This window comes from Gekko japonicus, unplaced genomic scaffold (assembly GCF_001447785.1).
Source record: "Gekko japonicus isolate JY-2015 unplaced genomic scaffold, Gekko_japonicus_V1.1 scaffold34, whole genome shotgun sequence".
Classification (NCBI taxonomy): Eukaryota; Metazoa; Chordata; class Lepidosauria; order Squamata; family Gekkonidae; genus Gekko; species Gekko japonicus.
In genome coordinates this window covers 912,169-927,268 of record NW_015173673.1, presented here as the reverse complement: position 1 = coordinate 927,268, position 15,100 = coordinate 912,169, and the positions used below count along the sequence as shown (strand labels likewise).

General features: G+C 41.3%; 1 protein-coding gene across 6 annotated transcripts in view; it reads right to left on the bottom strand.

Annotated features, from left to right (window-relative positions):
• ERC1 (ELKS/RAB6-interacting/CAST family member 1) overlaps positions 1–15,100 on the bottom strand; it is a 296,094-nt gene that overhangs the window by 250,023 nt on the left and 30,971 nt on the right. For all 6 annotated transcript variants that reach the window (XM_015422884.1, XM_015422885.1, XM_015422886.1 and 3 more), the window contains exon 3: positions 3,140–3,556. In XM_015422884.1, coding sequence (XP_015278370.1) covers positions 3,140–3,556 — 417 coding nt within the window. The remainder of the gene's footprint in view (positions 1–3,139; positions 3,557–15,100) is intronic.

Below are 15,100 nucleotides of genomic sequence, written 5' to 3'. Positions count from 1 at the left end.
GGTTAACAGTCCTGCCTATTTTTCCTCTGCAATTCCTTGTCAGATTATTACTACATGCATCAATACTGATGCATACGCAGCCTCCTCCAAACAAAAAATCTTCCAATGTTTAGGAATATGGAGAAAGATACAGACAACTGAGAGATCTGCATCTACATGATCACAGTTGTAGAAGAAAATGAGGTGCCTCTTTAGTTACATTAAATACACCGAGAGAATGCATGCAGTAGGAAGTGGGGGCCTGGATTATCTGTGGAAGGCAAAGCTAGAATCAGGGGAGCATGGCAGTGTCCGCTGCTGTACTCCTTTTTCGTTCTCCCCTCTGCTCATTCATGACACATTTAAAACTGTATTTCTATCTTTCACACAGGCACTCCCCCAACATTGGGTGAAAGAGAATCAAAGTGACATGTGTGAAATCAGTTTTTAGCATACCTTAAACAGGTGCTTTTCAGTTTCTCTGTAACCACTGATACCAATCAGTAGCTCTCTCTTTAAAGCATGTCAAGAACAATCAACTAGAACTGGAGGAGTGGAAGGAGGAGAGGGAAATCCATGTAAGCATGTAATCCATGTAAGCATGTAAGCCTATTTATGCTTTTAATGTTCAGAATATAAGGATTGTCATATACCACTACTGGCAGAAATTAGATATTTTATGACCTCTGAATTCTTCCTTGGCATAACAGGAAAAAGGGTGGCAAAAAAAAAGGCTTGCAAGCTTTGCGACAGTATTTTTTCTTGCGTGATCAGTCCTCTCTGTACTTTAAGCTCTTATTCTGGAAAGAAGTCTGTAAAATTGAAGAGATGTACTCAGGAATTAACTAACCTAGCTTGCTGCTAACATCAGTTATAATAATTTTCCACCAAACCAGAAGCAACAGGGTTCAAAACGTGCTTAAACTGTCCCTGAAAAGTGTTCAGAAACTCTTGGAGGTGCTGAGCAACATCTATTGACGGGTACAGAGCCACGAGAATGCATTCACTGGATACCGTGACAAGCTGCTTCTTACCTATCAGTTCAAGGCACTGGCATTCTCCACCTCTAAAATGCTCCTCTCCACATATTTTACTTACACAGCCAGAGAGGCAGAATAACATGGAATATCATTTTGGTTCTGTACGCTGCTATGAGTTTTGTACAGTAAATATATAAAACATTACAACTAAAATATTACTTGCCCAATCTACCTTTAGTCTCTTTAGCCAGAACTTACTTGTTGTCTGCCTAACCTTCACCTGAATACATGAAAATTCTTTCATCAGCCTGGCTTTTCCCCAACCCTATTTTCTGGGAGCAAAGTGGCAGAAAGCATCTAGGCAGTATGATTTGTTTACTGCTTACGGTCCATAGTGTTCTTCAGCTAAATTTTACCATAATTTTGTGAACTGTTTACACTAAATTGGTGATGGAGAATGCAATGCTCCAAAAGGCAACAGTTATTACATTTTAAATAATGTGTTCTGGGCTATGAATCCAAGGCAGCAAATGATTTCATCAAATACCATTTCGTAGCAAACTGACTGTTTCCATGGGAACTGCAGAGCAAGCATAGATTACTGCTGCCAAGATTTTCCCTTGTATTTCTAAATACAGGTAGCTGTTCATTTAGTTTTCAAAATACGACCATGTACATAGACCAATATACAGCATTATCTTCTATTGATTCAAGCAATTTTTTGTTATTTTTATACATAAAGAGTAAATGCATCTTGCAATTCTGCACATAAAATAGCTTCTGGCTATTTTTCTTACTTCATTCCAAGGATTGTTAAAACACATGAAGTTCTTCCACACACATCTTATTTTCAGACATGCAGCCAGAGCTATTTTTGGGCAGGAACGCACAGGAACGGAGTTCCGGCTGGCTCCCGAGTTGGCCACACCCAGCAGGAACTCATTAGCATAATAGGCCACACCCAACAGCAGAAACTCACTAGGACTGGCTACATTAGGGGTGTGTGGCCTAACATGCAAAGGAGTTCCTGCAATAAAAAAGCCCTGGGTTTTGACAACAAACAAGGTAAACAGAATAAGAAGCAAAAGGTGAGTGTGTCTGGATGACCACATTTCTGCAAACATGGGGTGTGTGGCCTAATATGCTAATGAGCTGTGCTGTCAGGGGTGTGTCCTAATAAGCAAATGAATTTCTGCTGTTGGGTGTGGCCTATTATGCTAATGAGTTCCTTCTGGGCTTTTTCTACAAATCTCTTTTTCTATAAATCTCAGTTCACCAAACATTGGAGGGCTTCAATACCTCAATATTCTGTTCCATCTGTTCAGATCATTGTTATGAGACAGGCTTCATGTCCCAGGTTAAGGTAAAATACCTCATTTTCAGACTTCAGAGACAGGGTGCCTACACATGTATCAGTTCCTGTTGTGAAAATACTTTGAAATGGCTGTCAAAGACACACAAGTTTCCTATGCACATATTCCTGTGTCTTAAGACCTATACAGAACACCATGAACTGAACACACTGTAATAAGAATGATTTACAGTAAGCAGATCTGTAGTGAAACAATGCCAATTTCTAGATGTAGGTCTATTTCCTAGACCTATACAAAGTCATCAGTGTGTATAGTAGTTTAACAGATTAAAGGAAGAAACAGGCACTTCCTTATCAGAGGAAAAACTATGATAATCTGCTGCAGCAAAAACCCCACAGGATTGTGGCACTTTAACAATATTTTATTCCAGGACATGCTTTTGTGGATAAGAGCCCTATTCTTTAATCCACAGAAGTTTATGCAAGAATAAAATTTTGCTAGTTTTTGAGATGCTGAAGGACGCCCATTTAGGTTTACTCCTTTGCAAAGAATCTCAAAATAGACAAAGACAAACTAAGGTAAGATTGAGCAAACTTAACTTTGTCAATGATCTCTAAGGTTATGTTCCAAGTCTATAGTAACTAATTATCAAACACACAGGATTTAAGTAGCATCCATCAGTTTTAAACTACACATCCTATGTCAAAAGAGAAAAGTAAATGGGAAAAGAGTAGCTAATTACTTGAGAAGAGCAGGATTAGTTGAGAGACAAGAGTGAACTGAAATTAATTTCAGATGGTGAAAGAAAAAAGCTCATAACTGATGGGGGAGAAAAACCGTTTTCATACAATCAGGATCACTACTCACTTCTCTTAGCAAGTTGTTTTCCTTTTCCTTCTGTTCTAGTAAGGTCTCCAGGTGGTGGACGTGCATCTCTGCCTCTGCCAACCGTCTGGTCCTCTCATGATCCTCCTCTGTGGCTTTTGCAGACAGCCCTTTGCTCTGCAACATTTCTAATAACTTTTTGATGGACTCATCACGAGCATTTAAGGTTTGCTTCTGAGTTTCAATGCGCAGCTCCATTTCTTCCAAAGTTTTGCGTAACAAGAAGAGTTCCTTGGCCTGGCGTTCATGCTCTGCATGCAGCCGCTGAAAGTTTTCCTCTGTAAGTTCTGCTACAAAAGGTTCATTAGGTCTACCACTGCTGTCTTGCTGGAAAAGCTGGTTCAGGTCCCTCTGGATCCTAAGTTCATCTTGAAGAGCCTGAATTGTCATCTGCATATGCTGGAAATACAACCCAAATAAGTGAGTTTGCGAACAAGCAAGGTGTGGGCATCACAATGTTCTGGCAGCAAGCCAAAAGTTATATGCAACTTAAAAAGGAACTGACATTTTTGCACAGCAAACCAATTACCTCTCAAACATTAGAAAATGAAAGGCAGGTCCCCATTGTTCTTTATATGTTTACACATTTCCTATACGAGTCAATATGCAGCACATTTATTTTGCCTGTAAAAGCCTTTAATATGTTAAAAAGGATACTACTACATTTTATATGTTGCATTCAGAGACACTGTACTGAGTTGGCACCAAAAAGCCAATGTGAGGAAAGCCAGGAAAGTGAAACAGAATTTAGGTAAGCTCATTATTGATACAGCATCAATTCTAATAGTGATTAGAACAATAGGATGTTAGATCTCCCATACTGATGAAGTTATTTTAATTTCAGAATGACTGCTTAGCAGTTCAATTCCAACCCCCTTCCAAGCTGTGATGCAAGTTTCTGTCTACATCCTAGAACTACTGCTGACCTTGCACAGAGGACAGGGAAAGCATTCCCAACACTAGGGGCAAGGGGAGCCCTGAAAGCCATCCTGTGCTCTCTTGCCAATTAATTTGATTAGATGCACAAACGCTGAACAGAGGACGGCGGAAGACAGGAAGGCCTGGCGTGATCTGGTCCATGGGGTCGCGAAGAGTCGGACTTGACTGTGCGACTGAACAACAACAAACGCTGAAAGATTCTTTAAGGAACAATACACAGATTATCCAGCAGGAACTTAAAATTCATCTTTTCTCCACAGTGGGAGGCATGGTGAATGCATTCTACCACTTAATCATACTCGTTTAAACATTTTTGTCTCCCTTCTCTGTAGCTCAAGACAGCTTCCAGCAAATCTAACAACAACAAAAAATGGCTAACACCACCTAACATGTAACAACAATAAACAATGGGATTCTCTCTTTGTACATATTAAATGACATCACTAATGAAACCAAAATTATTGCCATGGGGTAGATCCACAAATTGCAGCTGGGCCTGGTGGCCAGGTATAATTTGCTACCAACCAACTGTTTAGTAAAAAATTCCTCAACTAATTAGTGTTAAGATATATTGAGGGGGGAACATTTTATTCTACTGGGTAGCACATCAAAACATCACATACAAAAGACTCATCCCCTCCTAATCAATCTATCTAGTCTTCTTTTAAAGCCACCACCAGTAATAAAACACTACAATATGTGTCTGTGAATTCCACAAGTCAAATACTCTTAACCAAATGTACCCTCTTCTTTGTATGTACTTAGATTACTGTCTCTTTAGGTTTAAGGCTGGATAATCCACATGGAGCTGAACCCCGCCCCCCACAGACACTGCTGGAGACAGCAGACCAAAAATTGAACTGTAAATGAGCCCCTACAGGGAGGGGGCAGTCATAGCCGCAACTGGCACTTGCAAGAACTCTAGGAGGGGCAGAGACAGAGAGCCCCCAAGCTTCCATAAAGCCCCCATGGACTACTCACAGCTCAGCCCCTACATTTAAGGGCAAAATCCACAACTGGACTCCACCTCCCCTCTTTTAGACAAGGTTGAGTGTGGTAGAAATCCACGGGGAAAAATGAACTAAAGGGAGATCTCAAAGGGAAAAAATATGAGTGGAAGGCTCATAATCAGAGGCTTATCTCATGGGTAGCCAAGATGAGGTAGAAGATCAAAGCTTTTATTCAAGACATTATGTGGGATGAGACAAGCAGGAGAGGAAGTCAGAAGATGGGTAGGGTTGGCTCCGAGGTAAGTAATAAAAGATTATGAGAAGGATAATCACTAGGGTAACCAGGCTGTAGTGGTGCTGTGTGGAACCAGGTACAAATAATCAGAGGCCAGGCAATGCCACAGGGTCACATCAACTGGCTATACTGGCTTGCCTGAGGATCTGTGGCTGGGAAGGTTCTGTTTTGTAGTCTAAATTACCAAGGGGCCAAAAGTGGAATCCCATGGGAGGAGGCAAGTAGGTGAGAGAACAGCAGAATGGAAAAAAGCAGAGCTGGTCAACACATAGAAGAAGAGGTGATGGCAATGAGCCAACAAGAACCTGAAGTTTAAGTGGTGGTGTAAAGTGGGCTTCCCTGCTTCTTTTGTATTTTATGCTTTCCTCTGCGACCCTTTCAAGTCTCCTCTTGCTTTGCTCTCCTACTCTTCCAAAGCTCCTTCCCATTGAACGAAGAGAGGTGGAAACTGATATGCTGGTCTCCAGCATCAAGATCTTCTGGCTGGTGCTTTCAACTAGCCAGAGTCAAAAAACAGTCTTCAATGACATGTTGGCAAGTGGTTTGATGGAATGTTGGGATTGATAGGTGTTAGGGGATACAGGTTTGCAATTAGCCTCTGGCCAGTTTTCATACAGTGGTTGCCTATGCTATATCACAGTATGATGTTGTGTGGTTTGTAACATGTGAAACATACCCTTGGTGCTTTCTGACCATACCGTATGAAGAGGACTTAACAGGCACCGAGAATTATAGTACAGACTTGTCTAGGGGGTGCATCAACCTGCTCTTAAGCTTCTAGTACAGCTTGTACAGACTGTGGCTTGACGACCCAGATTTACACCTGCCACCTAGGTTTACCTTCCAACCTCTTGGTTTAACTGTTCAAACCACATACTTTGCTCTAGTGCAGTTTTCATCCTGAAACCCAAGCCATGTACAATCATAATTAACTGCATGAGTTAGACACCTGGCTCTGATCCTGGTTTCTGGTTCTCATTCAGGTCTGTCTCACTGATTCCATCTTACCCATCAAGCTACTGGCTTCCATTTTATGTCTGCCTTCTTTTATTTGCCACTCATCTTATTCTCTCACATTGGCTCTTGCCTGTTCCTAGCTGTGCCTATCCTTTTCTATTCCACCTTCTGCAATTGTGGTTCAAGACTTTGGTGAATTACAATGCAGGAAGGCAAATAAAGCCTTTCCTACATTTTTAATGTTGACCAGCAGGTAGCATTATAATTTTAAAACGCCCTGCTTGGAAACAGCCTCACATCAGGGGCTGCATCACAAAATAAATATCACGTTCGAAATATAAAGCCTCATTTTAAGCTCCCCCCAATAAGCAAAAAGCACATCCTTGCCCACCATGAAGGAAACTGTAGCGTTAATATTTTCCCAGCTAATTTCTGAAAGTGTCCAGATATCTTTTTGAACTTTCTAGAAATTAAGTTAAGCCCTAATATATTACAGGATACCTCGCACACAATTTGCACATGCCACATATAAATACTGCTGGGTAGACAGGCATAGAGACACCTTCTGGTATCCCAGATGCTGCTGCTACTCTTTCTACATTCTGTATGGTGGCACTTCTGCAAACAGTTAACCACAACACAAACATCTGGTGGAAACAACTACTCCCAGCTCACAAGCCTTTGGGTATAACAGAAGCTGAAGGCATGTGGCACTGATGAGCAACAGGACAGATACTATGGCACTGTTATTAGCACAGAATGTAATTATAGGTGAAGAAACGGTGATGAAATACTTACTGACAGAGAAGGTGGTAGCTGCTGTTAACACTTCTTTCTTTTAAAGTGTTAGCAGAAAGAAATTAAATCCGCACACTTGGATTGATACTATTTATAAGAAATTCAATACAGATTAGTTTTACTGAATAATCATTACAAATTTGTGACAAAGCAGTCAGATTGCGGTGGCTGCTCAGAAGTCAAGGAAGTGGTTTGGTGAGTGGCTAAAATGTAACAATATAGTAATTTATGTGGTTTCCTTCCCTGTAAACTTGTGTGAAATGTGTTCAGATTCCAATTTTCGGAACACCAGAAATTTACAAATGTTTAAAATACCTTTAAAGTGGTGTTATTTCTCTGGTTTTGGTTATGACCATAATGGTTGGAATAATAAATTATACTGTGAAGAAGAAGAAGAGGAAGAGGAGGAGATTGGATTTATACCCCACCCCTCACTACCCAAAGGAGTCTCAGAGCGGCTTACAAACTCCTTTCCCTCCCCACAACAGACATCCTGTGAGGTAGGAGGGGCTGAGAGAGCTCTGACAGAAACTGCACTTTTTTCAAGAACAGCTGTGCCAGAACTATGGATTGCCCAAGGTCATCCAGCAGCTGTGAGTGGAGGAGTGGGGAATTAAACCTGGTTCTCCCAGATTAGAGTCCGTGCACTTAATCACTACCCCAAACTGTATATAGATACATACCAGCATAGTAAGGACTGTAACTGAGTATGTGCATCAAAATGGGGGTACAGAATTTGATGTGCAAAGGAAAGGATAAGGCCTGCATTTAGCAACCACTGTACAATGAACTAGGGTCACTGAACAAAGTCCAACTTTCTAAAGGAAATAAATCTTGTACATTAGCTCTAAAAATACAGGAAAAAAATTGCCAACCTTTTCAAGAAACAGAATCTACTGCATAAACACTGGAAACAATGGTCAGTCTGTCTAAAGGTATTTTTTGGGTCATGCACAAAACCTAACAAAAGGGCTAATGTCAGGTGTCCAACAGGGCCATGGCAATGTGCAACTCAGCTTACTCCAGAGCACAATGCATGTTCACTTCATAACTGCTCAGGGACATTGGGAATTTTATTTGTATGGAAATGTGAGGGTTATTTTTATGGTGTTTAAAGCTCAGTTTCGAAGCCAAGCTATGATTTTAATAGGATTTAATGTAACTGGCAATTCCACAAACCAACTTGCATTTAAAAGAACTTTTATGCTGAATTATCTCAAAGGCAGCAGAAAAGCACAGGGATTAAAATTCTATCAAAACTACTTAGAGCGCGTACATTTGTCAACTCTATTAGACCATATGAATAACTCCATTTGGTTTAAGGGTGCACGTGTGGGTGCATATGCAGGAGACACCACCAGGGTACATCCAAAAACAAATAACTTGAACACACAGTAAAGAGAGATCCTGCTGTTGGTAGTGATTAACTTTTAAGATGCCTAGAGCAGCAGGATAAAGCACTTTATTTAAAAGTATCTCTACTTTGATTGCATTTTTATACTAACCCTTCCTCCATGTATGCCACACTGCATTCCTTGGCTCTCCCCTCCCCATTTTGTCCTCACAACAGTCTTGTGAGGTTGAGATAGGCAGAGAGTGTGACTGGCCCAGGGTCACAGTGAACTGGATGGCAGAATGGGGATTTGACCCTGGCTTCCTCAGTTCTAATCCTAACCACTATACTGAACTAATCTTGCTGAACACCTCTGAACCCTCTTCAAGTTAAAGTAGGCATTCCAAAGGCTGGAAACATTACAGGAGTGACTAAACAACTATCCCCCTGGTGTGACACGATGCTATCATGAAACATACCAGCGGTCAAAGCTAGTTGATAAGTGGGCAAAATAATGCATGCCACTGCAGTCCTGGCCACTTCTCGATCCACAGACACACTGCATTATTCCATTATGTTACTGTGGCGACCTCTTATTTGGGAGGACTGGTTTTCACTTTAAATTATACTTTGTGTTCACAAACAGGGTAGTTTCTGCTGCCACCAGGAATTTAAACAAATTCCAAATCTTCTTTCATTAGCTATTGGTAAAGTGACCTAGAGTCTGGGCTTTTCAGGGGTCTCTGTGGCCCTGAGAAAGGATTAAACTGAATTCTGAGTTAAACTCAAACAAAATATGATTTACTGAATTTTGGAACAAAAATGAGTTGTTGGTTAACTGTAACTGTTATGGGGAAGAGAAACGGGAAAAATAAACTGGCAGGGTATCATACACCTTCTTTTGATCACAAGATCCTTCTCTGACAAGAATCTCTCTTTCAGTAGGCATATATTCTGAACACTTCAAGTTTATACAAAGCACTCCGTCATCACTCACTGACAGATTCACTAACTGAATAACTCTCACTGACTCTTACTCAAACTCCAACTGCTTTCTCTAACTGACTTTCATAACTGACTTGACACACACACAGATTCCTTCCAAGCAACTCCTCCCACGCTCTGTCATCCACCAATCACAGCACACTTGTCTCCCTCAAAAATTCTACTCTGCTATCACTGCACTCCAACCAAACACTTAAAGACACACACTCTAAAACAAGGAATCATTACAGTTACAGTCAATATTGCCCTCTAAACTCTAATTTGTTCATGCAAGGATACCACAGGAAACACTGTAGAATGGTGAAGAGATGTGTCTATTTATTTAGTTAATTTATACCCCACCTTTCTCCCCAGTGGGGACCCAAAGTAGCTTATATCACTGAGCTTCATTTTATCCCCACAACCAACCTGTGAGGTAGATTAGGCTCAGTGTGTGACAAACCCAAGGCCATCCAGCAAGCTTCTAAAGCAGAGTAGGGAGTCAAACCTGGGTTTCCCAGATCCTAGTCTGACTCGCCAACCACTATACCACACTGGCCCTTGTTATTACATACAGAGTTGCACTACTGTTTCATTTGCAGGCTTGTGATGCCTTTTTAAGTATTTCCAAGCCCTCCTATTTGCTTCCACTAAAGATACTCCAGAAATCTAAGGTGAGGTGGTGGTGGAAAAGGCAGAATGATGATGGGAGAGCAGTCAAGATCCCTATACCATGCCTGAATCTAGCCAAGAGTTTTCTCCCTCCAGATGCCAATTCCCATTGATAAGACCATCAGAAAGGTTAGAGATTTCTCCATAATGCCTGGATCCAGCTCAGAAAGAATCCCCTCTCCCAGAGCACTTTCCATTTAACTTCTACTGACATCTGTGATTTTGATTTGTGAGCTAGTCAGACATCCCAATGTTTGGATTTAAAGTGGGATAGAGATATACCCAATAAATAAATGGATGAGACAGAGCACTTGGGGCCACTAAAAATGGCTCAAGTCTTAGCTCAGTAAGGCTATCAGCAAGGATCTCAGCCAGAATACGGAAGAAGAAAGACGATTTTTGCTAGTTTCTAATGAAAGATTACTTCCCAGATGCTGTAGACTTTAACAAGGGTTTGAATACAAGCTCTAGGACCCATTCCTATTTTCACCACTTCTGCTTGCAATGAAGGGAACATGTTTGCCTCTTTGCTCCCCATAGACTTCTTACATCTTGCAATCTACCTATATTCAGTTTTTCATCAGAAAAATCTAGTTCTGGTGCTAGAAAGAAAACAAAATGAACAGTAACAGATATTACTGACCCAATGTCAACTGAAATAATATGCAAGCTTTAACACGTTGAGCAGTTCCCAATACTTCTGCAGGAAAAAGTCAATTATCTGAATCCACCCTTAGTCTACCACAGACTGGCTCTAATACTTGAAGCAGCAGCAAGCAATTTAACCAGCTGGCCTCCCAATTAACCTAACATTAAATGTTACTCTGTGATGGACAGGACTCCACCAGGATTTTCCAGTCTGAATATACTTTTCCAGCTCTGTGATCATTTCAGTGAAAAAGAATCAGAGACCCAGGGTTCTATGTCTACATGAGTATCAAGGCTTATTTATCAGAACTGTTTTGCATTTCTTCAGCACTGAGTTGAACTAAGATACTTGCCTGAGAAAATAGGATTCAAGGCTATGCCATTCTTCTTCCTCAGACAAGGGAAAAATGGATTTTTGGAACAGAGGGATCTTATGCTTTTAACCATGCCTAACCATGCTTGATTATGCTTATGTATTTTCTGTCATTCCTAGCTTTACTAAATTAAAATAGAAAGACACTGTTACCAAAGGATCCAATATTTTCTGTTGGAGCGTATGTTCTAGATCAGGGGTGTCAAACATGCAGCCCAGGGGCCAGATCAGGCCCTCGGAGGGCTTCTATCAGGCCCGCAGTGGAACTGGCTGTCTTCTGCTTCTTCCAGTTCTCCTGCTGCTGTGTCATCGTAGGTTTGCAGCTTACAGATACACACCTGAACAGCATACTCAAGATTGTAACAGCACAATCAGAGCAAGAGATGTCAGTTATCAGACACTGTTAAATAAACAAAATATTGCAAGAGTGCTGATGTTTTAAGCATGTTTTAAGTTAAAAAAACCTTTGTGTTTGTGTCCTTTATAAAGTTTATATCTCCACTACCTGGCATTACATTTTATGACACACATGGTTCGACCCGACAAAGTCTCATTTATGTCAGATCTGGCCCTCATAACAAATGAGTTCAACACCCCTGTTCTAGATGAACACACTATGGTGGATCAAAGACTTAGGGGGGCCTGGTCTTTCCTACTGTAGCTTCAAGAAAGGGCAAGTCTGTGACACTGTCATCTAAGCTTTACCAATGATCAGCTAATATATCACTTGTAATAATGGTTAAAATATCAAGTTTTTAGATTGCACTAACACTGCCTCTGTACCTAACAGTAGAGTGGTTGACCCTCATGCCAATCACAAAGGAAGCAGAACTAAGCTGCCCACTGTCAAGGTAGGGGTTTTCATTATTCAGGGGACTCCCCAGACATACAAAAAAAAAGTTATCCAAATTATCAAAAAAAAAAATCATACCTCCCATAGCCATTGCCCAATATCCTGTTGACTCAGTTGTGTGTGTGTGTGGGGGTAACTTCCTCAAAGGCCTGAGTGTTTGCATTACACTTAGGAGCAGGTGAGATGGGATTTCCAAATGTTCATACCTGCCTCCACTCCAATTTCTCATGGGCCTCCACCATGTCACTTTCTATATTAAAAAAGTGAGTATGTTGCATGTAGTTTTACTTAAAGCACCACTGGAAGGGACAGTGCAGGAGAAAGTCTATATATCTGCATAAAAAATACTGAGTAAGAACTAGGGGTGTGAAATTCCCGCCCCTGTCCCCCCTCCAGTTTTTTTCTGTTTGGGTCTATTGGACCTGGAAAATTTTTGGGATTCCCAAAAAATCCGGAATCCTGATACTAGTACAGTATTCAGATCTGGGATTTTTCAGAAATCCCAATTTTTTCCGGGTCCAATGGATCTGACAGGAAAGGGGGGGGGGGAAGCCAGCCTTAAGCTGAGCCAGTGGGAAACATTCTGCTCCCTACTGGCACAGCTGATACTGGGGCTGGCTTCTGGTGTAGACCGGTTTAAACTGGGCTGCATGAGAAGCCAGCCCAACGCTGACCCAGCGAGGCACATTCTGCTCCCCATTGGCACAGCTGAACCTGGGGCTGGATTCTACAGCCTGTTTTAAACTGAGCTGCACAAGAAGTCAGCCCTAATCTGAGCCGTCAGGGAGCACTCTGATACCCGCCAGCACAGCTGATCCTCAGCAGAAGCCCAACAAACACCTGAAAGGTGAGAGCAATCTGCTCCATCCTCCCCGCTGTTTTAATGATATACCTGGTAATTCCCAAATATATCAGAGATTTCTTTTTTACAGTTTCCCCCAAAACCCAGATACCTTTGGGGTTCCAAAATACAGCTGATAAATACCAATAAGGTATTTTTCGGGTATATTTCTGGCTCAGGTAGATCTGAACACACACCTCTAGTAACAACCCCACAAACCCTCAGAACTGGCAGAGGGCTACCAGGGAATGTTGGCAGCAGTAGAGTTTTAAGTGTTTTTGCAATTGCCCTTTTACAACTGTGGTCTTAAATTTGGGGCAATATTGTAATTCCACGATGACCAGTTTGCATGAAAAGTGATTTTACCCGGAAACCACAATAGTGTGAGTACACACATGTATCTTTATATACAACACACATGTATCTTTATATACAAATTAATTTGCTGGATCCAGCTCTGTTCTATAAGCATTTCTGTTTCCCCTCCCCCTTAATTTTTCAGGCAACCAAACGCAACCCTGAAATAGTTGGCTGTGAATTAGAGTGAAGGGAAGCAAGTGATATTTCATTTGCTTTCCTTTAACCTGGAACTAGAAGGGGGAGAAGCAATGAGCTGAAAGGGTGCATGCGCTGTGCCCTCAAAGCCAATTTCACTTACCCCATAGATTTTTAAACTGCAAGGGAAGATTGCCTCCTTAAATCTTAAAGAATCCTGGCAGGGGGATTTAGCCTTAGAGAACATACTTCCTCTAAGGACACACCCCCATCCCCTATGCATTCTCTCAAGGTCTTGCTTTTTATTATTTCTTTTAAAGTCCTTTCCAGTATTAACCATGTAGGTGGTAAGCTGATTTGTACATATTTATAAGTACGTTTTTCTGACACTTCAGAGTATCCTGAGATACTAGATCAGTTTTCCTTCTTGCCAACTTTCCTCAATTTTAACTGTATCAAGGTTTAAGCACTAACTGAAAATTAATGGTTTAAAATGTTTGCAAAACCCCACTGCTACTCCCACCACCAATATCAACATGTCTATACTGAAAATGTCTATATTCTTCCAAGTCACTAAGTTGCTACTCTGTCATCAGTAAGCTTGTCACGAATCTAAAGTAACAAATAATCAACTCATTCTCCTAAAGCAAATATGGGGAATGGAGACAAGAAGCAGCCTAATGAGTTTTTAACATTACGAAGTTATTTTGATGCTTTCTTTCCATATTTGTATTCCATGTATATGGGCTACAATATTGTCCCCATAAAGGCAAGACTACAGCTATCTGTGTGCTAGATCATGACTTTTGGCTAAGACATTACTTGCCTTACAACAAGGTCTACTATTTTGTTACTTTTGTATAAATGCTGGCAACCTTTTGTACCTTATACAAATAGACATTCACCACTCCCAAATACTAACATTGCTAACAGCCAGAAAAGACTGAAGACCTATTTACCAGTTCACTGAGGATTAGAATCACATGCTATCAAGATGACACATATCTCCTTTATATATAAAAGCTGAATGGTGGTGGCACTTCTCTAGAACATTCCACATGCTCCGGAATTGGTTGGCGCCCTGGTGTGTCACTCAGAATCTGTCCCTATCCACTGGCTGCGCTGCTTGAATCTCGCCTCCAATGTTCTAAACAGTTTGCTGTTCGTCTCCCCCCCCATAGCCAGTCAGAACACAGAGGTTATGCAGCCTTATTGGCCTTTGCCTTGGAACACAGAGGTCATTTGCATATGCGACTTGATTGGCTTTTGCCTCTAACATTCTAAACAGTTTTGCTGTTCTGAGGCAAAATGTGTCCAATCTCCAGGTGAGGGCTGGAGATCACTCAGAATTACAACTGCTTTCTAGATGGCAGAGATCAGTTCCCCTGGAGAAAATGGTGGGCTCTGTATCCTTATATGCTGCTGAGGTGGCCCCCATATGACAGCCAATGTGATGTAGCTGTCAGGGTTTCAGAGCACGGGAGAGGCTGCAAGTGTGTGGGGTGTGTGTGGAAAGCTGAAGAGGGGGAAATAAAGGTAGGTTGATGATTGGCTAGGAAGGAGATAGGGTTGCTGTGACGTCCTCCTTATTGGGGAGGACTAGTTTCACTTTAAAAGTTCCCTTTATTATGTTTAACTGGGTACATTCTGCTGCCACCAGGAAATTTTAAGGATTTCCAAACCTTTATGCTTCTACTGTTGCTCTTTTTAGTTTGGTAGACCGAGTTCAAGGCTTACGAGGAACTATGTGGTCCTGAGAAGTATTTCATTCAGAGCTGTGTAAACTTGAATAAAAAAAGATTTAT